Source organism: Dendropsophus ebraccatus, chromosome 10, assembly GCF_027789765.1.
Source record: "Dendropsophus ebraccatus isolate aDenEbr1 chromosome 10, aDenEbr1.pat, whole genome shotgun sequence".
In the NCBI taxonomy this organism is placed as follows: Eukaryota; Metazoa; Chordata; class Amphibia; order Anura; family Hylidae; genus Dendropsophus; species Dendropsophus ebraccatus.
The window spans coordinates 47,342,455-47,369,960 of NC_091463.1; the positions used below are offsets into that span (position 1 = coordinate 47,342,455).

General features: G+C 39.8%; 1 protein-coding gene across 1 annotated transcript in view; it reads left to right on the forward strand.

Annotated features, from left to right (window-relative positions):
• The window catches only part of ABCB7 (ATP binding cassette subfamily B member 7), a 90,929-nt gene that overhangs the window by 44,923 nt on the left and 18,500 nt on the right, over positions 1-27,506 (forward strand). Inside the window, exons 5-13 of the mRNA XM_069986403.1 lie at positions 2,750-2,882; positions 9,671-9,939; positions 11,630-11,718; positions 13,626-13,713; positions 15,843-16,017; positions 17,763-17,920; positions 19,669-19,832; positions 21,149-21,278; positions 26,707-26,878. Of these exons, the coding sequence (XP_069842504.1) occupies positions 2,750-2,882; positions 9,671-9,939; positions 11,630-11,718; positions 13,626-13,713; positions 15,843-16,017; positions 17,763-17,920; positions 19,669-19,832; positions 21,149-21,278; positions 26,707-26,878 (1,378 nt within the window). The remainder of the gene's footprint in view (positions 1-2,749; positions 2,883-9,670; positions 9,940-11,629; positions 11,719-13,625; positions 13,714-15,842; positions 16,018-17,762; positions 17,921-19,668; positions 19,833-21,148; positions 21,279-26,706; positions 26,879-27,506) is intronic.

Consider the following 27,506-nt stretch of genomic DNA (forward strand, 5'->3'; position numbering starts at 1 on the left):
ACCCAAAAAGTTAAAGTTTTGCATGTGGTTGGGAGACTGAACAGATGGCAGGGGTCAATAGAGGAGACTAATTCCTCAATTACATTGAAGAAAAAGATTGACATGAGCCTTAAATTGGTGCCATTCCATGTGAAATCAGCCCCCCACCACTGATCTTCACTATGTCACATGTCCATTCCACACATGTAAAGTGCCCTCCGAACTGAATATATTTCATAGCACTTGAGGAGGCGCAGCCATTCTAGAGTTATCGGGATGGCACTGACGTTTCTCCCATTTTCAGCATTATCTCTGTCCTATATAAATCCCTTATCAGCATCAATTGAAATGCATGTGAGCATTTTTTATTGTTTTGCCTTGAGCGTGAGTTTGTATGGCATTACTCCTCCGTCCACAAAGCATTTCATTTAAGCGGTAAAGCGCACAGTTTTGCTCACACATATCTGCCTCTTTCAGCCTAATCCGCTGCTTGCCATATTAATGAATTTCAAATCAAGGCAAATTTTGCTGATGAGAATAAATCCTCACTTGATTATGAATGAAATGGAATAGTACTTGGCCTTATATATATTCATGTTTTACCCTCAGGGAATCCACGGTGCTGAAATCCTGGATGTCGGCTTTAGATCTTATTAAAATGTGTGCAGGATACTTAGGAATCTTCCTGTTGAAAGACTTATCTACAGAATGTGTGAAGGGGCACAATTGATATCACTTGCTAAAAGGATATTCTCTCCCTCTATTTTTTTAACCTATATGGTGCATTATTATATACATAGGTGACATGTATGAAGTGTGGAGTGCAGCTGTCACTGCTGGATATTTGTGTCTATGTAATTGACTTTTATTGTCAGAGATGCAGTATGTCCTCATCCCGCAATCTGTTTCCTTTTCTGACACAATAGGATTTTTTTCCCTTCACGTTTTATTTATGTTGGGAAACTAGATTTTAGAACGTTTAGGTAAGGAGCCGACATCCATCTTCTCCCCGTTAGCGTTCAAACTACTGTATATGGTATGACTGAAATATATAGCCTTCAAAGTACTGTATATGGCATGACTGAAATATATAGCCTTCAAAGTACTGTACATGGCATGACTGAAATACTGTATATAGCCTTTAAAGTACTGTATATGGTATGACTAAAATACTGTATATAGCCTTCAAAGTACAGTGGTGCCTTGGATTAGGAGCATAATTCGTTCCGGACCGTGCTTGTAATCCAAATCCACTCTTAAACCAAAGCAAATTTTCCCATAAGAAATCACTGATATGTAGACAATTGGTTCCACACCCCAAAATAATCATTTATTGTTCTGAATAACATGTAATACAGATGAAAAAAACATTCAGAAACAGCACAATATGTGATATTATAAGTTACTGTACAGAAATGGCGAGGATGGGAGACACTATGAGCAGGGCAGATGTGGGCACATACATGTAGCACTCTCTGTCCGGGGAGAGAAGGTTACAGCTATGGAGAGGTTACCACCACAGTCCCGTCCCCTGATGTAAGCCCCAGCCTGAAGTGGATCTGCTATGATTTAGAAGGTAAGGGAGACTTCCATGGTCAGAGTACAGAGCTGTAGACCATCCTGTACAGACCATGCCCCTCCCCCACTCCCCCTTCCACCCAGTACAGGGAGCTCAATTCACTTAAATGGGAGATGTGGTATGTGTGGATACAGGAATAATGCCACCTTTTTTAACACAGTCCTGCTTTATTGAAATCAATAGGAGCTTCATAACTGGACCACACTATGCTTACTGCGCCTCAGATAAAAAATAGTGCAGTATAACAAAGAAACAAGGTTTTTGCCTGTGTGCATGTACCCCTAGGGCCCTTTTACATGGAGCAGCTATTGGCCAAACAGACTGTTATCACTCTGTTTCTAGGACCATTGATCAGCAGACAGACAAGCAAGCACTCGTTCTGCTGATCATTTCATCGTGACCTGCTTAAAAAGATCATCTTTTGCCAGATGCACATCTCCCTTTGTAATAGAGGATCTGCGACTAACTGATGATAGACGCAGAGGGCCACATGAACAATCCAGTGATCATTCACACAACCCTCCCAGTGCAGTGGTCTAGCCTTGTATTAGGCACAATAAACAACAATAATCTGCAAGACTGGTGCTCACTCACATCACGCATCAGCACATTTACCATGGCTTTAGGGTGCGTTCACACAAACAGGATCTGCAGCAGATTTGATGGCGCAGATTTGAAGCAAATCAATTCTAGCCCATAAAATCTGCTGCGGATCTGCTGCAGATTCAAATCTGCGCCATCAAATCTGCTGCAGATCCTGTACATGTGAACGCGCAATAAAGGCTATTTTTACCTTGTTGTGGCTTTTACTGTAGAGGAACACAGCCACCAGTCAACAGGGCCCATCACTCATTTAAGTGGGAAAAATGGTAATGGTACTGCATGTTTGTCATCCTAAAAATTACAAATCCTGCACTAACAATTCTGGAATAATTTTCCTTACAGAGGGGGTTTTGAAGCTCAGTTGTATTGAAGGGAATGGAGCTTATTTACGGCACACAGCCTGGCTCATCATATGATCTGGTCATTGAGTCCCATGACTGGTTAGGGTATAGCTAGATACTGTATAGAGAATTCCGAATGTACTCTCATTAGAAACATTTAGAAACATTGAATTGTTTTTGTCCGTATTTTCTAGCTGTGTCTCTATACCAGTTCTGTCATGCCACTAATGCCGTTGCTTATTTACAGAGTATGAACATTGTGGTGCCTTTCATGTTTAAATATGCAGTGGACAGCCTAAATGAAGTATCTGGAAATGTGCTGAACCTGGCAGATGCATCGAGTACTGTGACTACAATGGCCACAGCGGTATTGATTGGCTGTAAGTACAACTAACATTGACATTTCAGGGTTCGTGAATTATAGGGCTGACTAAACAACACACCATATGTGGTTTAGTTCTTTTTTCTGAGCTTTGTTCTCAGTGGATTGAGGCAAAGTTTGTGAAGAGAACTTTTCATAATCCATCGAGGGATGGCTACTTACAGTGCACAGGTACTCTACATCAAGTTCTCTAGGAGAAACTGCATTAGCGGAGTGCACTTTCATGTCTGTCATTGCCTATTGCATAGACTTCATTGAAGAGTCTCTACTCTGAAAGAAACTGGTGCATCAAATTACAGTGCTATAAATGTATATTGTGTAGGCCACCTAAATTAAAGGGGTTGTCCAACAATGACTGTTATTGCAATATAATTTAGCATTATCAATTATGGAGTTTTGAAATAAAAATGCTGCAGTTGCAGATATTCCCTTTACTTCATAACGGTGGCACACATCTACGTTATACACATGCTCTGTTGCACATTCTGACTCTGCTACCAGCGGGTACAAATTGATGTTCTTGATAGCAATTAGCAAATGCCACCTTCTCTGCTTGTAAGGGAGTGACAACATGTAGAGAAGAAGCATCTTCCATTGAGAGAATACAGCATGTTATAGAATAGAAGCTCGGACAGTAAGAAACAAATAGGTAAGTTAAGTGTTTGTTCAGGTAATCGTACAGCTCTGCCTGCATGCAGCTTTGAGCTGGTATGAGGGGATGTATGGGTAGTTACAGTATACAATAGCATATTCCGACATGGAGAGAGAGGAGCGGCTGCACATACAATAGCATATGCCTCTACTCCTTTTTTTACTACCGTTTTTTCCTTACAACTCCAAAGGAGGGAAAACGCACTCACACATGGTTGCATTTCCATAAATCAAAAAGCATTCTTTATTGTTTGCAGTATGACAATAAAATACAGACAAGATATTAAAAACAATGTGACGTAGCACATGAAATGCATCAACCATGTCCCCAAATTCTAATGAATTCAAAATCCCTCCACATGCACTGCATGCGCCATACAATACATTCCAAAACAGGAAAATGCAAAGGATAGTAAAACAAAATCCTACAAAAAAACACTGTTATGCAATAATAGCCATATAACAAGATGAATAAACATAAAAAAAAATGCTACTTTAGAAGTCTGTGTATCTGTCAAAAGGACTTGTTGCTGCTAAATCAGTCCCCATGTATCACTGGTGGATCAGCTTCTTCAGGGTTCGTAGAAGCTGCTCTACCAACAATACACCTTTTGGGCTTTCTTCTTCAGTGGATTTGCAGAAACTAGTCCTTTATGGGAAAATGTACATAAGATATATATACATATAGATATATGAGCTTCTTTTCTGTTTTTTCCCACTTCTTTTGATCTATTTTTCAATTTTGTTCTATTAGTGTTCTTGTATAACACTGGTAATATGGAGAGGCCCAGTGTCTTTTATAGTTTGTCTTTTCTCCTTTTTCAAGTCTATTGTACCATTCAGGTTACCATTGACTTCTAACATCTAGATTCTATTTTATCGTTGTTTTGTTTTTAGTAAATCACATTTACTCATGGAGTTACATCCGTGTGTGTGTGTGTGTGTGTGTGTGTGTGTCCGTGCTTTCCATCTATTGAAGCTGTAGATGTGTTATACTTGCTAGCTTGCACTACATTGCAAGATTATGGTGCACATGTGAATAATTTATGAAAATTTCAGCTTCTGGTCTTGAGATATGATATTATACAGCGGTTCTATAGTGGAATTCTAAATTTAAAGACGATTGCTGTATTGGTATTTTCAAGACTGGAAAGTTAATTGTAAATGTGTTAATTGTAATGTGTTTTTTAGCATCTACAAGTCAGATTACCCATCGCTTGTGTGAAAAATGGATGTGCATATAGGAAGATGATTCTGGGAGCCTTATATGAAAAGCCTTATATGATGTGCCTATGAACGCACATCTTCAGCATTAATAGACAAAAGCAATTAAGGTGGCATAAAATAGATATGAGTTGTGATTCCAGCATTATGATGAGGTAGACTCTGCGTAACCGTTTTGTCAAGCCTTAATTCCTTCTGTCAAATGCGATCTTGTCTGTAATTACCTCTTTAATTACAGGCGACCTTTCTGGTTTGACCCACAAGCTGATGACTTCTAGGATATAAAAAGAATTTTTTGTTTTGTTCTTATTGTATTTAACACTTTCGCTCTCATTCGCGCTTTCCCTTACACTTGTGATCTGAACACAGTATTGGCCACTAGCATGAAAGCATCAGATAGACTTCTACTTGTAGGTGATACTTTGATAAGGAAAGAGGAAACATTCTCACAAAGATCAAAAAGTTGAGTTCTGATAACATGACACCATATTATGAGTCAATAGCTGTATAGGAAGTATCGCACTCTTATACCTGTAGTATGTATTTGGTAAACTCTATATGGGAGATTTATCAATTCTTATGTGAAGGATCAGTGGAGCAATCACCCATAGAAACCAATCAACTTTTATTTTTTAAAAAGCCTCTGAAAAATGAAAGCTGGAATTTTATTGGTTGCTTTGGGTATCTAACATTTGATAAATCACCCCCTACATGCATTGAGTCTGGCCAACTTATTACCTTCCTCTCTCTTACAGCTAATATCACTACCTTTACAGTATCCGCAGGAGGCAGGACGCTTTCTCAGACGGAATGACAAATGTGCTTAGTTATTCAGCAGTAGGGGAGCAGGGAATGTATAATTCCATCTAAGCAGATTTGTCATGCCGGAGCCAGGGAAAGCCGGAAGGCAACCATGTGAAATCAACGATTGTCATTGCATCCTATCTTTCTGTAATGTATCTTATAAACAATGTATCTTATCTTATATAACCAATTTTTTTTACGTTTTGGGAGAAGATGTATTATACTTATGTATTTGTTTTTTAATGTTTTTTTTTTTGTTTGTGGCTGTTTGGTATGGGAGCGATGTAGCGGGTGACACTGCAGACTGTACTATACGCAATTTCTCATCTGACAAATCTACACTCCTCAACATTGTTAGGAGATATGGAAACCACAGGATCAATAGACATGTTTAAGGGATTTCCTACTTATTATAGACTGATGTGCTATCCACAGGTTTAAGTCATCTGTCACTGATCAGTTGGTCAGCACCTACAATATACAGGGAACGGGACCAAAAGCTCTGTTCCGATCATTGACTAAAAACCTATCCTGAGGATAGCTCCTCAGCCACGCTGAATGCACTTGGGGTCACAAATTGTCAAGATCTGCTGCTGGCAGTTTCCTTGATAGCTGCAAACCAATGATATCCAAGATGTGCTCGGTAGGGAGCAGGCTATGGAGACTGCAGGCTATGGTAGCAGGTTAGGCCATGCAAGCTGCACACTGTAGCAAAAGCAACATGCAAACTGGAGTTGTCATGTTGTAAACGCCCTAGGCTTGGTATGTGATGTTAAGTTTTACGAACAGTACAGAATGGATCATACCATTCTTCTGATGACCTGCTCATGCAGAGGTTCACCCAACCACTGGGACATGCAACATTGAACAGTGCTGACATCTCAGCCTACATGTGTTGCAAAGTGATAAAATAGGAGGGATCGCACAATCATACGCTACTGAGTTGATCTAAACCGTGAGATTTTCATGTGCCTTAAAAAATTGCTTATGATCTAACTATAATGGTGCGTTTACAGAGAGAGATTTATCTGACAGATTTTTTAAGCCAAAGCCAGGAATAGACAAGAATAGACTGGCTTTGTCTTCAATAATCTGTCAGATAAATCACTCTGTGTAAACACACCAGTAGAGTTGGGTACTTGAAAACATGAATATTTGCAGATCGTAATGACACCTGCCAATTTCCCCAATTTGTATCTTCTTATGGCTTTCCCTTCTTGGTGTTCTAATATTATGTATATTTATCTGGTATTCACATGGATCTTCCAGTTTAGTAAGTTATCATGTTTCTTTTTGCAACTTTTTTTTTTTTCTTGAATGCATACAGAGAGTTTAGAAAATGTATTTATAAGTGGACAATGTTAGACTATGGAGAGGGAAAAAGCCTGCTGTTTCCTTTGCGTATTAGTCTCAACAAGCGGCTTTCTCCCTACTTTAAAAGCACTTGGCTAACAAACACAAAATATAAGTGCAAAATCAACAAATTGTTAATCCTTTGCTGCTTAATGTGTTCTCCTCTCGTTCTGGCGCTTTCTTTCATGACTATAATTATTAGATTGGCAGGGTTGCCATTGCCATGCTCTTTATTTTACATTAAGGAGCCTTTTTTTTACTTTATATTTAACCATATTACAATACATGTAATCATTTTTCTGTTTCCTTATCCTCAGCGATGCCTTATACTTTTATATTCACTTGAAGTGGCTGCATTTCTTGAACTCTCGGAGGAGCCATTTGTTTTTATGTTTGCCCAATACTCACTACCGCCATCACAATCCTGATTCTTCTCTTGCTTTGTAAAGTGTCCAGGATGGACATGATGTCCACACCTGCACAATAAGGGCTTTGATGGTATACTGTCCAAAACTTTGCAGTGAAGACCTATCCTGGTGCATAGACAGCTAGAACAAAGTGCACACATTTTTCAAAGCACACTGTGCTGCCTGGTTTACATGGTCTTAGGATCTATCAGGTAACACCAAAGAACAAAGTATATAGCAAGAAGAGCTGGCACACCCAAAATAATCAAAAAATCCAAAATATTTAATAATAATATTATATATCATGAAAAATAGAGAGAAATGTGTACAAAAATTCAGAAGACATGATCCTAAAGGTACTAGACAATTATTGTCCATTATTATTTTTGTATTGGGCTTATTTATAATACAGGTGTAGTCCTATTTATTGTACAGGATGGGGAGTGAGCTAAGTTACTTCTGTTAGCTCTAGTTGTTTGGGAGTTTTTCATTGTTTTTAGGGGTCCTGTCTTTAGAATTTTTGTACATACTTCTCTGCATTATTCATGATATATAATACAGTATTTTTGTTGTGCCAGCTCTTCTTGCTTTATGCTTTATACTATATAGTGGCTGTGCACCCAGTTACTTATATCATGTGTAACTGTGCACTCTCTTGTAATTCATAGGATCTATTAGGTAGGTTTTAGGTTTTAACATTATAGAAAATGTATTTCAAATCTAATCAAGATGCCACGTAGGGAACAGTATGAGTGAGTGTTCTTATGGCTTTTATAGCATGAAGGGAGCAGAAGGCAAGCGTAGCAGGAATTTGGGTAAAAAAGTACATCATACATAGCTAAAATCTTGGACTTGGACTATCTGAATGTATGTGGATAGTATTCTTCATTACATTTTCTGTTTTGCTCCTGTAAGATCCAGATGTGGTTACAAATTTCTTGCTACTTGTGTTTTCCTAGAATGTGAAAGTGTAAAGCTTTGCCTTGTGGCTTTTAATGCGGATACGGCATCTGTTTTCAATCCAACTGTGCAATTTTACATAAAAAATAAAACTCTAGTTGATTTCAGTGAGAAGCATAGTACCATGAAGGAAAAGAAGAGAAGCTTCACTTTGCACAGTCCCACTTTGAAGCTCCCATTGAAATCAATAGGAGCTTAATAAAATACTGTATTCTGCACGAGCTGCGGTTTATAGAGAACCGGGGTTCTGCATACAAATACGTTACAAACTGTCTACCTAACATAAATGCCATCTATATGTTACACAGCCAGGGAGGGTCCACCAGAGAAAGAGCTGCCTTTTGTTACCAAGTCCCCACAATGACTAATACAGGGCAGGATGCTAGTCATAGGCTCCACTATGGTATGTAGAAAGGGCTTATTCTGATAAGATGTCTCCTTTAATACCCGTAGCCGCCCTGGACACCTCTGTGTGTGATTATTTATTTTGCAGACTGGTGCAGTTCTGAGATCTCCCAGTTTCCGGACTTGCTGACTTTTACTGTCATCTATTTTTATTAAACCCTCTAATTCACTGATCTGCGGCAGCAGCAGAACACAAATGTTTTGTTTCCTGTGACATTCTCCTTCCAGATATATTTCTAACTTCTATCAGATCCCATCTCACTTATGCTCATCCAGTACACACACACACCAAGGTATTTTGGTCTTTGATCAGAAGGGGATTGATGTGTGACCCTTTCACCCTTCCCTCTTCTCTAGTCTGTGTCTTCACTCTTTTCATGTCTTTCTGGACAACATGGAAGGTAGTAATGAGCATTTTTCCCTTTTCTTTCCTAAACAAGCAGCCGGGCTTTATCCAAGTTCATTAATGCAGTTTGTATTTTTAATCCTTTCAAATAAGCATAAAATAATTGAATTTATTGCCTTAGCAGGAAATTATGATTTCTTCATTGACATTTATTTTTAATCTTTCAAACAAGGTTTTGTCAAAGCACACTATTAAATATTCAAGTTTACATTAAATTAAAAGGCTAAAGCCCACATGCACATGGCAGTAGTATGGAGCCTGCATGATGATGCGTGGAGACTACTAAGCCCTAGTCATTTCTTGTGCTGCTATATGGTACCTCTGTATGGTGCCACGCTGAGGTTTTTTCCTTGAAGCAATTCTGATTAAGATTGTCCTTCAGTACAGCATCCCCTAACATAAGTGATAGGAAGACCAAAGGTACAGTAGAGCCCCATAAACTGCTATGGCTTCTGTATAACAACTCAGAAATTGGTATAGACCCATAATAGGCCATATGCCTAAGCCCATCTGACAAGCTAATTTATAATGTTTTACACTCCTCTACTGACCTGTCTGTATTGTTTTTGATTCCAGATGGTGCCTCCAGAGCCGGGGCTGCACTCTTCAATGAATTAAGGAACGCAGTGTTTGGGAAAGTAGCCCAAAGCTCGATCAGGAGGATAGCAAAGAATGTTTTCTTACATCTGCACAACCTGGACCTGGGCTTCCATCTTAGCAGACAAACTGGGGCATTGTCTAAAGCCATCGATCGTGGTACAAGAGGTATTAGCTTTGTGCTCAGTGCACTGGTGTTTAATCTGGGACCCACAATGTTCGAAGTGCTCCTTGTTAGCAGTATCTTGGTAAGTACTGAAAACTGACAGAAACCTCTGAAGTGTTGTTTTTGTTTTTTTTATATATTGAAACCATTTTAAATGATCTGATACAGTCAGTTAAAGTTAATTGAAAACCGTGTAGGAAACACACTTATACACTGCAACATAGTCCAACCACATAATAATAAAGGTGTTGCAGCTTGTGATCATTGGGCAATTGCCTAAGACCCACCCCACCCCGTCCTTTTAAGGGTTCATTCACACTTATTTAATCCCCAACTGTTGCAACAGTTTTTACTTGTTTAGTTATATTTATTTAAATCTGAAACATCACATTCACAGCATCAAATCTGCAGCAGATTAAGTATGTGTGAACATACCCTTACTGGTTTTCCCCTGCACAGCAGCTAATAGCCACCTGAAAGGCTCCATTCAAATGAATAGTATGGGCTACAGTACCCTGCACAGCCAGGGGCCACTGTGCTGTGTCCCCTTCACTCTGTGTGTTTATTTAACTGTGAAGGGGAACAGTAGCTAGATAAGCTACTATACTGTTTGACCTAAAACCAATGGTTTCAAAAAGAGGAGATTCAAATGGAACCTGTCATTCTGAAAATGCTGTCAGCATTATGTTACAGAGAAGCAGATGCTAAGCAGATTTATGAAGGGTAAAAACATTCAGGGGTGTAGTCCTCTCCCCTACCATGTCACAATCACTGCTTTCTGGTTGGATAGTTGATAAGTATTACAATTCCCCAAAAGCATTGCTTTTCTTCAGCTCTTCATCTAGTCCCGTCCCCCCCCCCAACACTCCTGCCAGTTTCGAACGAAGAGTTGCTGCAGATTATTGTATATAAAAGGAGATCGTGATGTAGACTGTAGGGGCTGGTCAGTGGTGATGACATCAGGATGGGTCCAGCCAAGCCTTCTCAGATGGCAGAGTATGATGCATCATTTCAGGAGGGAGAAGCCATTGAGCTGCTGAGACAACACACCCTAACGACAATGGGAGGGTTAAAGGACCACACAACTTCCTGTTGAGGGTAATTCAGGCAAAAACATGCTGAAGCCAGTAAAATTTGTGGCAGTACAGATACTATCATACCCCTTTGAGTGGACTACAAGTTCCCCTGAATTTTTCCTGCACAATTATATAATAAATTTGCATATTTTCTCCTGCTCTAGAACACGCTGCTTCCCCACTAGAATGCTTATTCATTGTGACAGGTTTCCATTAAGGGTATGATATTGTGGTGTAAAATGAGCCAAAAAGCCCTCTGACTGCATTTTTGACAAAATTCTGAGTTGGTATAACGTTTAATATAATTTAGGATTGATCATGCTTTGTGCGTAAGATGGGAATAAACTTTATATATGAACTATGGGAGAATAGTTTACATTGTTCTCCTTACACATGTACTTGAATGGACACTTAGCACAATACAGAAAGCTATGAATTGTTTTTCATCCCTTTTTGCTGTCAGGATAATTGATCCAAGGTATAATCTGTGTCTGCCTGGTCTCAGGTTGGGACATCTCCCTGCTGGTGAACACGCCGTAATAGCAGCTAATATCTTCCCAGCCAAGGTCATTAACCTGTTGCTTTGTGTGTGAGTTATAAAGACTGCAACATTTTGTCTTCTCACATGATCACCATGTCAGAATGGAACTATTACATGTCTGTAACACATAAAATTTATTTCTTTTGTCTTTTTAGTATTACAAATGTGGAGCGCAGTTTGCAGTTGTAACATTAGGGACACTGGGAGCCTATACAGCGTTTACCATTGGAGTGACACAGTGGAGGTAATAACTGTGGACCTGTTCGTATCAGTATATGGTATATGGACCCAATTTCACCAGTTTACTGTACCTCTCTGTTTCCTATTAGGAACAGCTAGCACCTGATTGGGTCATTATTATTGCCTTTTGATAGGTAACCAGTCTAACACCACATGCCCCCATGCTACACACCAGTCACATTTACTATTTAGTCTTTCCATTATTTAGAGGTAAAACAGTATAGAACTGAGAGAGAAACCTTTACATATGACACAATTTGGTGTTACCTTGTGGGACTGGAATTGATGATACTTTCGCATATTACTGCTGTTCATCATGTCCGGGAAATGTGTTATGTATATCTGATTATAGACGGTGTACATGTTGCTCACATCTTATATAACAGTGGCATTGCTTGTGTCCAGAATATTCGCAAAGGAACATATTTCACTAAATTTACACAGCTCTGAATTCCATATCATAGATTAGGTTCACAGTATGTTTTGCCTTTTTGCCTTCATGTAACACACATAGTTATATACCCACCATAATGAGAGCACCTGGGGGAGTGGTATGAGGTCCAGGTGCTCTCATTGTACTGGGTAGATAACTATGTGTCAGCCTAATGCTGCGTTTACACGAAACGATTATCGTTTGAATTTACACGATAACTATCGAATTCGAACGATAATCGTACGTGTAAACACAGCAAACGACGAGCGAGAAATCGTTCATTTTGATCTTACAACATGTTCTTAAATCGTTGTTCGCAAAAAATTCACAGATCTTTCCGTGTAAACAGTCGTTCACCGATTTTACCTATGTGCGAGATAGGCTTAAGCGATCGCAAAACGATTTTTCCGTACGATACTGTATATTGTTCCGTCTAAACGCTGATCTTTATTTAGAAAAAAATTGTTACTTCGAAATCGTTAATCGTACGATCGGGCAAATTATCGCTTTGTGTAAAGGCAGCATAAGATGTAGGCGTTATTCTATCTTTATTGATGTCCGTTTGTGAAGTTTTTATGTGGAATTTTCGGGGGGAGCTGAAGATCCCCTTCTTTTTTCTTCTGGTAAGTCAAGTGACCTTATTGATGCCTCTAATGAGGTCAAGTGACCTTATTGGAGGCACCAAACGACACATGTGAACATAAGTCTTTAGATCTCTAGTTAGACAACATATAGAATATTGTACTAAATAAACTATATCAAAACTGGAGCAAGTTTACAGATGGGTGATTAGTTTTTTTCCCTTTAATTTCAGTGTGAGATGGGAAACCACATGATGTCACTTTTCCCCATACAGTTCGGCTCTGAGAAGGCGCTGTACACAGATGAGATTTTTGCCTGTGTGCACCAGCCATAACAGGAAAACTCGCAGTTTTTTCCCCCTTTGTTTTTTAACCTCACTGACCAAGATTTTATTATTTAGGGTGCTTCACACGTACAGGATCCTCAGCAGATTTGATGCTGCAGATATCAATGTAACTAAATGACTGAACACAGCATAAAATCTACTGTGGATCCTGTATGTGTGAATCCACCCTTAGGGCCCGTTCACACAACGGAATAGGTGCCAAAATTCCATGCGAAACCAGCGCCGAATCTTACCTGCTATCTGTTTGAATAGGAGGGCTTACCGCTCAAAGAATTGACATTCCTTAGTGTGAACGGGCCCTTAGCCTGATAAAAAACAAAAACTGATTTTATTTATTTTTCTGTAGCAACCAATCACAGCTCAGATTTCATAATTCAAAAGAACCCTGAGCTGTGATTGGTTGCAAAGGTTAATTGAACAGTTTTGTTTTCAGACGTTTAGATAAATCTGGGCAAATGTGTTACATTCAGTGATAAATAGTAATAGTGAAATTCAATTCTATTACCTTTTTATATTAATATGGTGTTGTTTTATCTTTTACCCCTTGTAGAACAAGGTTCAGGATAGAAATGAACAAAGCCGACAACGATGCCGGGAATGCTGCAATAGACTCATTGCTTAATTATGAAACTGTAAAGGTAAGATATTGTCACTTATTGCTTTGCTGCAAAATGATTACACTATCAGACACGTAACATCCACCAGTACAGGTGATACAAGTAAGCAGAACAGATAACTTAGCAATAGGAGTCTTTTTATTGAATCCCTTTTCCTGAAGCACTTGTTACCTGAAAACAGCCCCTTTACAATTAATACTGTGTAACTATAGGGTGAGATTGTGCTAGTTAAAGGGATTTTCCTGGATTAGAAAAACATGGATTTTTTCTTTGTGGTATTGCAACTCTGTTTTGTTGAAGTAAATGTGTGACCTGAACAGCCCCTTTAAGTAGAATCCCAAAGTGCCGATTAGCATTTGTTTATGTTGTGCCCTTTTGCCCTATTTTTCTGTGCCCCATCGGAGCAAAACGAATAGGTTATGTGACACCCCTTTGACTCCAGAGAAACCAGATAAGCTCATTATTTCAGGAATCTGGTAAGATTGCTTTGTTCTTAGGCTGGGTTCACACTAACGTTTTTTGCTAACGGATCCGTCCATGTTAATTTAATGGATAAGCAAAAAACTGATGAGCAGACTGATAGAAACCGATTACAAAATGTTTTTCATTGTCCGTTTGCATTTTGGCTTTAAAAAACTGACTTTAGTCCATCAGTTTGTATCAGTCAGCATCTGTTTGCATATCAGTTTATTTTTTTCCTTTGGTTGCACACCTGCACATGCTCAGTGAAATAACTGATGAAAACTGTTAACTTGCAAACAGATGTGAAAATACCAAAATACCTTCTGTTCAGATCCGTCCTCATTAACTATAATGTAAAAAAAACAACGGAAGTGCACTTTCCGTTCATGTTCCGTTTTTTCAAGTGGAGGGATAAAAGCTGCATGCAGGATTTGTTTTTTCGTTTGCAACAACGGAACCCTGGCGGAATACATGAAAACGGAGCACAAATATGACAAACGGAGCACAATAAAAATACATACATAGATATGAATGAGGTGTTGGACAAATACGTTCTATTCCGTTTATGTTTAAAAATGGAATAGCTAAATGGAACTGTGGCGGAGAGAATAACGCCAGTGTGAACCTAACCTTACCCTTGTTTAGCACATTGCAGCAGTATTATAAGGGTACAGTTGTGCTTACCAGTTAAAAATTTCTTTTAAATCAACTGGTGTCAGAAAGTTATATAGATTTGTAATTTACTTCTATTTAATAATCCCAAGTCTTCCCATACTTATAAGCTGCTGTATGTCCTGCAGGAAATGTTTTATTTACATTCAGACACAGTGCTCTCTGCTGACATCCCTGGCTGAGACAGGAACTGTCCTGAGCAGGAAACGTTTTCTATGGGGATTTGCTACAGCTCTGGACAGTTCCAGACATGGACAGAGATGTCAGCAGAGAGCACTGTGTCAGACTGGAGAGAATTCACCACTTCCTGCAGGATATATAGTAGCTAATAAGTATGGGAAGACTTGAGATTTTTAAATAGAAGTAAATTACAAATCTATATAACTTTCTGACACCAGTTGATTTGAAAGAAAAAAAATTTCGCTGGACAACCCCTTTTAAGCTTTCCCGTGGTATTGCTGATTATTTTAGCCTATCCTGGAGGCCTATTCTTCTATTCAGCTGAAAGGTACCTTAGTATTATGCCTGCTGAAACCTAGTATTACAGTTTATAGGAACACTAAAGCATTGTGTCACCTTTCATTAATACCTTAATGCAAAATTGTGCAACTCATATAAGAGGATTGTGAGTTGCCACATTGCTCTCTGTAACCATAGTGCATGTTGGCCATTAATCTCATATTAACATTGAGTTATTATGTATAAGTGACAAAAGCCTGAATGTAGTTAGCAATAGCCTGTAGCTAAAAGGATCATACAGAGATCATGTTTTTCAATAATAGATTCAAGTCCTGCTTATTTAGTGAGATTTATCTGTCCCTGAGCTCTTTGTTTATTTAGATGGTGCACTGGCCCCTTGTCTCACATGCAGATTACAAGAGTATGGCACCATGTAGCTGCAGTGCACAATGGACACAGCACATTTTATCACACACATAAACCACAGCAAATATATAAAACTACTAGTGCTCTATCTCCTAGTGTAACCTTACCTTTCTTTCTGTTCTTGCCTTTAGTACTTTAACAATGAGAAATATGAAGCTGAAAGGTATGATGGATTTTTACAGACCTATGAGAAATCTTCTCTAAAAACTACCTCAACACTAGCACTGCTCAACTTCGGACAAAGTGCAATATTTAGTGTGGGCCTGACTTCTATCATGGTGCTTGCAAGCAAAGGAATACTGGCAGGTTAGAACAATATATTAAAGCATTTACCAAATGTAATATTCCTGGAACGTGTATCATAAATAAACATAGGATCAGATTTATTGTCTGCGCCCCAGGCGTACCGCTGCGTCTGAATTGTTATGGTTTACGTAAATAGGAGTAAACCACGGTAGAAACCTACACCTGCTCAAAAATCTCCCCTATAGAATACAATTTACCATTTTCAGCAGTATTTCTAGCAATATGTAGCTTTGTATTGTAATAAATGCTACAAATTTCCAGTTGTTATTTTAGGGTTCCTCACATAATCAAAATGTCAGATGGTTACAGTGGTGGACTTCCCACTACAACAAAGGGTCTTCAGTGCTATTCAAAGCACCCTTTTACTTCTGTGATAGATCTTCAGACCTTCGAACATAGCCAGAATGGTTGGCTATGGCCAATCATTCAGGTTCAGCTCAGAAGTAAAAGGGTGCTTTGAAAAGCACTGGTAGTTGAACTGTAATGCATTATAGTCTCATTGCACAGAATTATCTTAAAAAGAACCTTTCACCTTGGCACCCGGGGCAAGATCCCGCCTGAACCCCTGGTAGAGCCTCGGATACTTACCACATCCTGCAAGCCTTACTCCAGAAGTTGGTCCCACTGCTGAGATATTCCCGCCCGAGGGTCTGCACGCGTGATATATAAATAACGAGATGAGTCCGACATCCATAGGAAATCACTGGAGCTTTTTCACAGATCCACAATCCGTTCCATGAAAAAACATGACATGTCATAACTGGGATGAGATCACGACACAGATTCCCCTATAGAAGTCTATGAGATGCGTGTTTTTCACTGATTGCACTGATCTGACATTCATGTACATCCGTGCAATCTGTAAAAAAAAAACGGATATGAGAAGTGGATCTGTGGAGTGTTTCTGCTTGCACTTTTGTGGCAAGACCATTAAAAAAAATGGGTTGAGAAGCCAGTTCCAGATGTTCAACCACCATCATACTGGGAAGCAACATGGGGCTTGGACGCTGAAGTGATGCCCCATGTGAATGGAGTCTATTAATCCCAGTGAGACTGACAAACTTTTTTGAGCTCCCTCCATGTACCCTTAATGAAAAAAGTTTATTTACTCCCCCAGTTGCTGATAGTGATAGTAACATAGTAACAAAGTTAATAAGGTTGAAAGAAGACAAGACTCCATCAGGTTCAACCTAGGGAAACCCTACTGTGTTAATCCTGGGGAAGGCAGAACAGATCCTTGAAAAAAAGGACACAGATGCATAACGGATGCAAAATGGATAGTTTTTTTTTACAGATCACGGAGGCAGATAGCGGACTTCATCCACCGGCCTTGAAAATCACTGAATGTGTAAGTACAGCTTTAGGCTGGGTTCACACTACGTATATTTCAGTCAGTATTGTGGTCCTCATATTGCAACCAAAACCAGGAGTGGATTGAAAACACAGAAAGGCTCTGTTCACACAATGTTGAAATTGAGTGGATGGCCGCCATTTAATGGCAAATATTTGCTGTTATTTTAAAACAACGGCTGTTATATTGAAATAATGGCAGGTATTTACTGTTATATGGCGGCCATCCACTCAATTTCTACATTGTGTGAACAGATCCTTTCTGTGTTTTTAATCCACTTCTGGTTTTGGTTGCAATATGAGGACCACAATATTGACTGAAATATACGTAGTGTGAACCCAGCCTTATTGTGCATTTCTAGTTTTGTCCCTTGAATACAATTTTCTCATTCTAGGAAATCTAACTATTGGAGACTTGGTCATGGTCAATGGGCTACTCTTCCAGCTTTCCTTACCACTGAACTTCCTGGGAACAGTATACAGAGAGACCAGACAAGCCCTCATTGATATGAACACCCTCTTTACTCTTCTAAGTGTAGACACAAAGATTAAGGTAACTGCTTAAGATTTTGTTCTTTTTTTTCTGTCATTCTGGTGAGATGACTAAAATCTAGATATACTAATCTAGAAATACCTTACAGTGATGTTATGAGTATTTAGCCTTAAATAGTCACTTTTTTCCCTTTTATAATACTGAATACCTTTTTAAAGTGTTGAGTAAGGGCCCTATTCCACGGGACGATTATCGTTCAGATTATCGTTAAATCGTTCGAATCTGAACGATATTCGTTCAGTTGAAATGCAGTTAACGATTAACGACCGAACGAGAAATCGTTGATCGTTTAATAAGACCTGGACCTATTTTTATCGTTGCTCGTTCGCAAATCGTTCGCATTGAATAAGACATCGTTCGGTCGTTCTCAATAGATACGAACGCAATAGCGAATAAATAGCGAAGAGAAACGATCGCAATTACGATCATAAGTAACGATTATCGTTCCATGGAAATGAGTGAACGTTTTCAGGTCTTTCGCAATAGCGGTCGTTTGAGATCGTTAATCGTTAACGATTATCCAAACGATAATCGTCCCGTGGAATAGGGCCCTAAGGGTGCGTTTACACAGACAGATTTATCTGACAGATCTTTGAAGCCCAAAGCCTATAAACAAGGAACAGGTCATAAAGGAAAGACTGAGATTTCTCCTCTTTTTAAATACATCACTGCCTTTGGCTTCAAAACTATGTTAGATAAATCTCTGTGTAAACGCACCATTAGTTTAGTGGCTTTAATGCAGCCGATTAAATTGGCAATCACTGACTATGTACGACAATATTCAGTCTATTCATTTCTTATATTGGGAGTTGAGCCCAACTTTACATTTTGGCTTAGACTTGTCTATGAAGGAGGCAAGCAGATTAACTGAGCGTTCTTTTCATTCAGACATCAGTGCAAATCCTTTTTTGATTTGTTGGCTCTCAAGTAGATGACCTTTATTCCTTTGCTCCTGAACGGTGTGCTCTCTCTTCACCAGCATTTTGGCAAGCTCTTTGGCTAACCATTCTAAAGGGGAAACATGAACAGAGACTGATATTGCTGCACTTTATTACTAACTAAACTATAGAAGTTGCCTTTAGAGTCAACAATTCATTTATCATTTGTGTGTAAAATAAGAGCAGTGCAGAAGACTGGCTTTCTAGTATTGCCTCTGTTATCTTCTTTATATTCTAACATTTCTGATGTATGCTTTTCTATGTATTGCACATTGCAATGCAAAGTTATATAAGACTGAGCATGTCTAATTTCAAGACCATATCCCAATATCTTATATAAGAGCCCTCAAGACCCAGGTAAGGCAATGCTGCAGTGCATGAACCTATAGGAGAATGGAAGAAAGTGTTGAACGTCTTTCTGGATTTTATATTGATGACCCATTATTGAAATAGTAGGTGATCATTATTTGTTTGGTAGTAGCATGATTCCTGGGACCCCTCCAAAATCTGCAGCCTTGGACATTATTTATACCCTGTGTATGGGCAGCTTTGTTTGTATTTTTATTATTCTCAATTTTATTAAAGTTTTTCAAATGTAAGACAGACAAGCGCTGGATAAGGCGCGGGCAGAAAAGCCATTAGCAAGTTGACATGCAATAGACACAACAACAAAAACAACAACCCTAAACAGGTGCAACAGGTAATGTCATAAGGTGCAATAAGCCAGAAGGGACCGGGGCCCACACAGAAGAGAATTATTAAATAATGGTGACATGATACACCATAAGAATTGTTTTTCATTTCTTTCAGAACAAAGATCTTGCGCCGCCATTGGTGATCACCCCTCAGACAGCCACCATAACATTTGAAGATGTATATTTTGAATATCTTGAGGGACAGAAGGTCTTGAATGGTATATCTTTTGAAGTACCTGCAGGGAAGAAGATTGCCATTGTTGGCGGTAGTGGTTCTGGGTAAGCAAACATTGATATATTTTTGGTCAGTTGATGTTGCGGCATTTGCTTGTGCATATCTTTATTTATTTTTTTTAACTCGGTTTATTGAAGTATGTACATCCAATAACATATACACATACATACATACATACATACATATAAAGAATGACATACACACATCAAGAATAAATCCTAAACAGTATGCCGGACACTTACAGAGAGGCTGCATATCTTTATTTGACAGCTCTCTAGGTGTGTTTGTGGCAATAGTTTTAAAATGATTTAATTTTAAAGAGACATTAAAATTTGTAAAAACTGTAATTAGAAAAAATCCATGTGATAGTTGTCGTATGATGCAAGGTCATAAAATATTCTCATAGAGAAATGGTGTCTATGTTTTGTTGGCGTCTGCAGTATTGTAATGGATACAATTGGGGGTGAAAGTAAAAAGATTCAGCATTGCTTGGTCTCCTTTGTGGACACCATTGGATACATATCAGAGCAAAGTAGCCCACTCACTGCATCTTTTCCCAACCACTGGAGGGACAGAAGATGAGGGAGACACAAGTAAAACCTTTATTGAATACAGTGGTACCTTGCTTCTCAAACTGCTTGGAACTCAAATTGTATTTTCAAGGAAAGTTTGCTTTAGTTCTCAAACTCTGCTTGGTTCTCAAACACTTTTCGGGCCCCCTCTCTTGAAGTACTCAGTATCTGAACGTTTTTGTGAGCGTGGATGGTGGTTTGTAACTGGTGAGCTTAGCACTGGTGAGGCTTCACATACAGTACAGTACCATATAATACTGCTGGAGTGCATATACAGTACAGTAGTAATACAGTCAGGGCACAACCAACTCCCATCCTGTACTGTATAGGAATGCTGAAGTGCGTATACAGTGCAGTAGTAATACAGTCAGTGCTGGGGTGGGGGGGACTCTATACAGTAAAGGATGAGTGAGGCGTTAGTGACTACTGTACTATAATTGGTTCTGTTAGATGTTTCTTGTGTATAATGTACTGTATATAGTGCTGTTCTGTAATGTCCTGTATATTATAATACTGTACTGTAGAGATTAAACTATGTACTTATGGGTACTGTAGGTAATTATTGTTGGCTGCTGGAACCAATTAAACACATTTACATTATTTCCTATGGGAAGACACTGCTTGGTTCTCAAACTGCTCAGTTCTCAAACTGCCTTCCGGAACCAATTAAGCTCGAGAACTGAGGTACCACTGTATATAGAAATGGCTTATTTACTTTTTACTCTTTGGATTTTAATATGATTTTTCTAATTATTCTTTATTTAGTATTCATTTTCTTTCTCTTTCAGAAAGAGCACCTTGGTTCGACTTCTCTTCCGCTTTTATGAGCCTCAGAGAGGAAACATCTATGTCGCTGGCCAGAATATTCAGAATGTTAGTCTGGAGAGCCTGAGAAAAGCCATTGGTGTAGTTCCTCAGGTACTAATATAATTTAGAGCATACTAAAGGCACAGGTTTATTAGCATGTTAGTCACCATATCTGTTATTTAGAAGCAGGGCTGGATGAATTTTTAAATTACTTCTCCATTTCAAACACTCACAATTTTCATTTTCAACAAAAACAATAAATAAAGCTGAATCAAGAGGCCAGAGAGTAGGACATTGCTACTTGCTCTAAATATATTTTGCAGTGACAGCAGACCTGTGCAGTGACCTGCTTACACACTACACCACAGATAACACCTTTTACAGTAAACGTACATACTGTATGTTAAGGCCCTTTTAATCATGCCGATTATCATTAATGAAAGTTAGGGCCCTATTACACCGGATGATTATCTGCTCAAACAGGCAGAATCAGTCAGATACCGCCCATGTAATGAAGACAGACATCAGCCGAAGAGCCGATCATCAGCTGATCGTTGTCTTTCAGCAGGTTTAAAAATCATTTGTTGGCAGCTAATGAAACAGTATATAGATAGTAATGAAAATTATACTTGTCCACACTTCCCATTGTCCTCTTGACTTCTCACCGCAGCTGCTGCTAACTTCTGAGGCCGTTTCTAAAGAGGTAGGCTGAGTGGCCTGTCACTGCAGAGATGTGCTTGATAAAGGCCCATGTTAGACAATATAGGGCCGAAACGCGTTGCAATAAAGAGTATATGTTTACAATGCCATCTACCTCTGGATGATCCCTGGTTACACCGCTGTGTGCAAATCTGAATACTCCTGCGCTTATTTTACCTGGTGTGGATTCGACTCCTGGTCCTGTAATCGGCTGATTACACATCTGCATTTGCTTCTCCCACTGTCGGTGGTGACGTCCCCCAGTACAGCTGCGGAGTACACCCTGTGGATCCCTGTAAAACCCTGCTACCACTTACCTGGCCATCTTTTATCACACGAGGAAGCGCCCCTCTTTCTCACTGCAGAGATGTGCCAACGGCAGATGCAGTGAGTGAGAAGAAGCCAGGAGGACACTGGGGAGTGTGGACATTAAGTATTATTTTCTATATACGCAGCAAGGGCTGCACGGACATCACTAACGATATATATACAGCTTTTGCTGCACAATCATCGAGCCGTGTAATAAGCTTGGTAAGCAAGCACTGATCTAGAAGATTGACGCTCGCTTACAGTGCAATATCTCTGTGTTATATTGTTACTGAATGTTATAGGAATGCAGGTAACAGGTACTTTACTAACTGTACCCAGCTTCCACAAATAACATTACAGATAATGTTGTGGATTATCCCTGCAGTCGCAGTCCTTTGTAACACCACAGATGACTGGGGGTATAACTGCTGGTATCCCTACTGGTAACAGCAGGGATCTCTGGATTGAACAGCGTGGCAGTGATCCTTGTGCCAAGAACTTTACTTAGTGAATGACTAAACTAGGGGACTAAGTATTCCCACTGGGATCTGTTGGTATAGATGTGGTCGGCCCCAGTGATCATAAAATAATCAGCTATCCTGTGGAACAATCCCTTTAATATATTGATGATAAAAAGGGCCCATCTGTTTGCGGAGTGGAGCACTGCTCAGCCTTGCACTTCTAACTTATTCTAGAGATTGCTGAGGGTCTGAACACTTAGACCCAGCTGAACAGAACTTGTGACATTTACCTAAAACAGGTCAAAAGATTTTTTTACAAACGGTTAGACCTTAAAGGGGAACAATCAGCAGGTTAGACGCATCTAACCTGCTGATAGCCCTCTATTGTGCAGGAGATGTCAAGGAGGAAGATATGCCACTTACCTTCTTCCTCACCGCTGTTTTGGTGCAGTTAGTCGTTTGCTCCACGGTTTGGTGAGATCATTAAGAGCACTGCCCCCTCCCCACATAGACGATCCACTGGGGCGGATCGGCGCTATGGGTGCAGGCAGGGCTCCTAAAGGTGCTCCTAACAGTCTTCCTACCAGACCGTGGAGCAAATTACTAACTGCACTAGAATGGCACCGAGGATGAAAGTAAGAGACGTACTTTCCTCCTCTGTGTCTCCTGTCCAATAGGGGGCTATCAGTAGGTTAAGCTTCTGATAGTCAAAAGGGAAAAAAAATAGAGGTTAAGTTTAAGAATCGTTCCTTAAAGGGAACCAATCAGCACGATTAGACTGATATGGTTTCCTGCTGCACAGTATAGCTCTGCTGTGCAGCTCACCAAAGCTACCAACTGCGGTAGCTTTACAACGGGAAAAAGAATGTTTATCCTGTCACGCACGAGAGGGGCGTCAACTAGTCATCTAGGTTGGGAGCTGTCTGTGACTAGTCATATCTCTCTGCCTGTTAGCATGCATTACGAGTATGATTGACAGGCAGAGAGACCAGTTAGTGGTAATCTCCCATCCTTGCACAGCAGAATTTAAAAAAAATTTCTGCGGCTGGTAGCTTCTGGGATACTGTGCAGCAAGGAACCATATAGACAGCATCTATATGTATATTACATGTTGACAGTTAGTTCTTAAGCAAACAGTCTATATACCTGTATATTGCTCGCCTGTTGGATCATCTTTGTAAAAAACATCTTTAATTCTCATAGAACAGAGGTGGGTCTGTAACACTGCTCTCCGCCCAACCCGCGTTCTCAGCCACTGGAGAGACAGTGGTGGGCAGAAGCGGGGCTGGCGCTGACAGTGTCAAAGACCCACGTCTAGGCCTGGGACGCCTCTCTGTCCCTCCTCCCACCCTCTTCATCATTAGGAACGCCTCTGGGTAGGATTTCTACTATTCGTCACTTGTCTGAACACTGCACATGTGCCTTAATGATGCACCACATGTGCATTGTTCAGACAAGTGAGGATTAAGAGATTTCCTGCTCCGGGGCATTTCTAATGATGAAGTGGGCGGGAAGGAGGGCAAAGGAGAGGCGGTGCAGGCCAGGGCACAGACACTCTAGGCCACGCCAGTTTGACACTATACTGCAAGTTTAAAAGTTCTTTAGGACAATAACTGCATCACCTGCTGAACTGACCCCAGGACAGATCTTGGATTAAAAGTAGCTATCTGACGGTACAAGCGGTTTGGGGGGGGGGGGGGGGGGGATGCGGATTGTTGGTACAAAGTTGCTTTAAAGATGTTTTTTACAAGATGTACCAGTAGAGGATCAATATACAGAAGTAACTGTCAGCACACAAACACACACACACACACACACATATACATTCTCTCACTTTTCCTTTAAAGCAGGGCTGTGGAGTCGGTAAGCCGCAGCTCCGACTCCGACTCCTGAATTTTATCAGGACCGACTCTGACTCCTGCTCCTTCATAAATGGCCAGTCATATACCAGGGGAGTTATTTATCACACTGGCTCAGCAGCTTCTCCCTAATGTCCTACATGATCCTGGGGCAACTTCTGAGTGAATAAAGGAATACTGTATATAAAGCAGATTCTCCTGTGTGTGCAGTGGATGCAGCCAGTCTCCAGCCTCCATGTCCTGAACTGCTCACAACTAGACTAGATGGAGCAGGTAGTCTTTTTCCTGCTGAAAGTCTTCTATGTTTCTAACTAAATATTCAACATACTTAAAGAAACACTGCTAACAATGCCAGATACCTGTAATATAGAGGTCAGCCATAGTGATATACAGGGGGTCACACATAGTGATATAGAGAGGGGTCACACACTGATATAGAAGGTCACTGTGGGGGCACGCAATAGCACACGCGCGCACACACACACAGACACACACACACACACACACAGCCTGCTGCAGCCATAGCATATACACACACACACACACACAACCTGCTGCAGCTATAGCATATACACACACACACACAACCTGCTGCAGCTATAGCACACACACACACAGCCTGCTGCAGCCATAGCACACACATACAGCTTGTGCACACCACACACACACTCTCGGCTTGCTGTGGCAATAGCACACATACACACAGCCTGCTGCAGCCATAGTGCACACACACACATAGCTTGCTGCAGCCATAGCACACATACAGCCTGCTGCAGCCATAGCGCACACAAACACACACACACACAGCCTGCTGCAGCTATAGTATACACACACAGCCTACTGCAGGCATAGCACACACACACAGCTGCAGCCATAGAACACTGAAGAAAAACACACAATCTTCTCCCAGAGATAAAACACCACACTGAGGACAGAGGTTACTGCTACACTACTTATGTCTTCTCCTCCTCCTCTATATTACACAGGATATCTTCATATTACACTGCTGCTCATATACAGTCATCCAGCATCCAGGAAGAGAACAGCACAGATCTCCCCCACACAATGGTCTCTTCCACCTCAGAAATAAACTGCCAAATAGTGACCGACAGCTTTTCCATGACCCTCCCTTAAGTAATAGGGCCAGTGTCCTATTACTGATATATTCCCCGACCATCCTTATGTAATAGGGCCAGTGTCCTATTAGAATGTTGCTCATAATATATATTCTTATATATATATATATAACTTGTAAAATTCATATCAAAATTCAATTCTACATTTTTTAAAGATTTTTTTTTTAAGGTGGAGTCGTTACATTTTTTCCTACTCCAGTCAAAACTAGCTCCGACTCCACAGCCCTGCTTTAAAGTGTCACTGTCGTTTCTTTTTTTTTGCAGAAATCAATAGTACAGGCGATTTTAAGAAACTTTGTAATTGTGTTTATTAGGCAAATATGCCATTATCTGCATTCAAAAAGACTTTCCCCAGGTACCCCCTTCCCTCCTCTCTCTTATTCACTTCCCATTATCAGGAAATCTCGACTCATTTATATCAGTCGGGCCCTGTCTGTTCTATGGAGAGGGGAGGAGGAAGGAGGGAGATTTAGTCCAGAGAGCAGAGAACAAAGGTTTACACAGCAGGAGCTGCATGGAAGTGGTATTCAGAGGTCAGAAAGGTCTGACTGTCAGAGGAGATAGCCCGGTAATGTAGCTGTAAATTAACTCTTTGTTGTCCTGTTTTGGTGCCTCATCTCCCTCCACCCCTCCCCTCTCCATAGAGAACAATGAAGACAGGGGGCAGAGCTTCAAACTGCTTTTTCATGATAAAAATGCATTTTTGGCTAATAAACCCAATTACAAAGTTTCTTAAAATCACCTGTACTATTGGTTTATGCCCCAAAAATTTAAACAACAGTGACACTTTAACTAAAGAAGAAGTGTGGCGAAAATTTGTATTAAAGTATTGTATTGCCCCCCAAAAGTTATACAATTCCCCAATATACACTTAAAAACTTAATTAAAACTTACTTCAAAACAATTTTTTTTACTTGATCAAGTAAAAAAAAAAATGTTTTTAGGTATAAACCTCAGCCCTGTAAACATGCCATATAACCATGAAATTATTAGTTAAAAAAAATGTGTAAATCTGTATAATGTACACTGTAACCCAGGTTCTGCTGTATAATGTTCTATATGATTTTGCCTGTAGGATGCTGTTCTTTTTCATAACACATTGTATTACAATTTGCTGTATGGAAACATGAATGCTTCACCAGAAGAAGTCTACCAAGTGGCTAAATTGGCGGGACTACATGATGCCATTCTCCGTATGCCTAATGGATACAACACTCAAGTAGGGGAAAGAGGACTTAAACTGTCAGGTAATGTCACAAGAATCGACACCTTCATCTGTTCTGTGCTGCATAATATCAAGCTTTATCAAAGAGTTCTCACCACAGTTGAAAACCCAACTTCATACATATTTCAGGCCTTTCATGATTGATTAAATGCAGTGTCTCTGATCTTACCAGATTCTGAGCTCAGCAGTAAAGAGAGTTCACCCATTGGGAGAAGGTAGTCATTGGGCATGGTGCCCACTTGGTAGTTTACATGGGAATATAACACTAAGGTGTCTGCCTTATCAAAAGCCTCAGAAACCCTTTGTTTTACAATGGTGACTCGCAAGTGAGCAACTTCTAGCCTTGTATATGGTTTTTAATGTGTTTATAGTCCTTTAAAGAGATTATTTGATTTTTTTTTTTTTATTAAAAAGTTGCTATTCCTTAGAACTAGAGGTTTTCAAAATACCTTGCTTGTGTCTGAAGCGTTCCTCAAAGATTTATGTCAGAAAAATAGAGGCATCACCAGTGAATTGGTCAAGGTGAGACAGGACTCTAGAGCTATAACATTTTAAGACTGAAACCCCCATGTGCAGATCAAAAAAATATCAAATCTCTGCTTTTTACATTAATGAACCACATTTATCACAAGAGCAAAAGATGTAGTAGA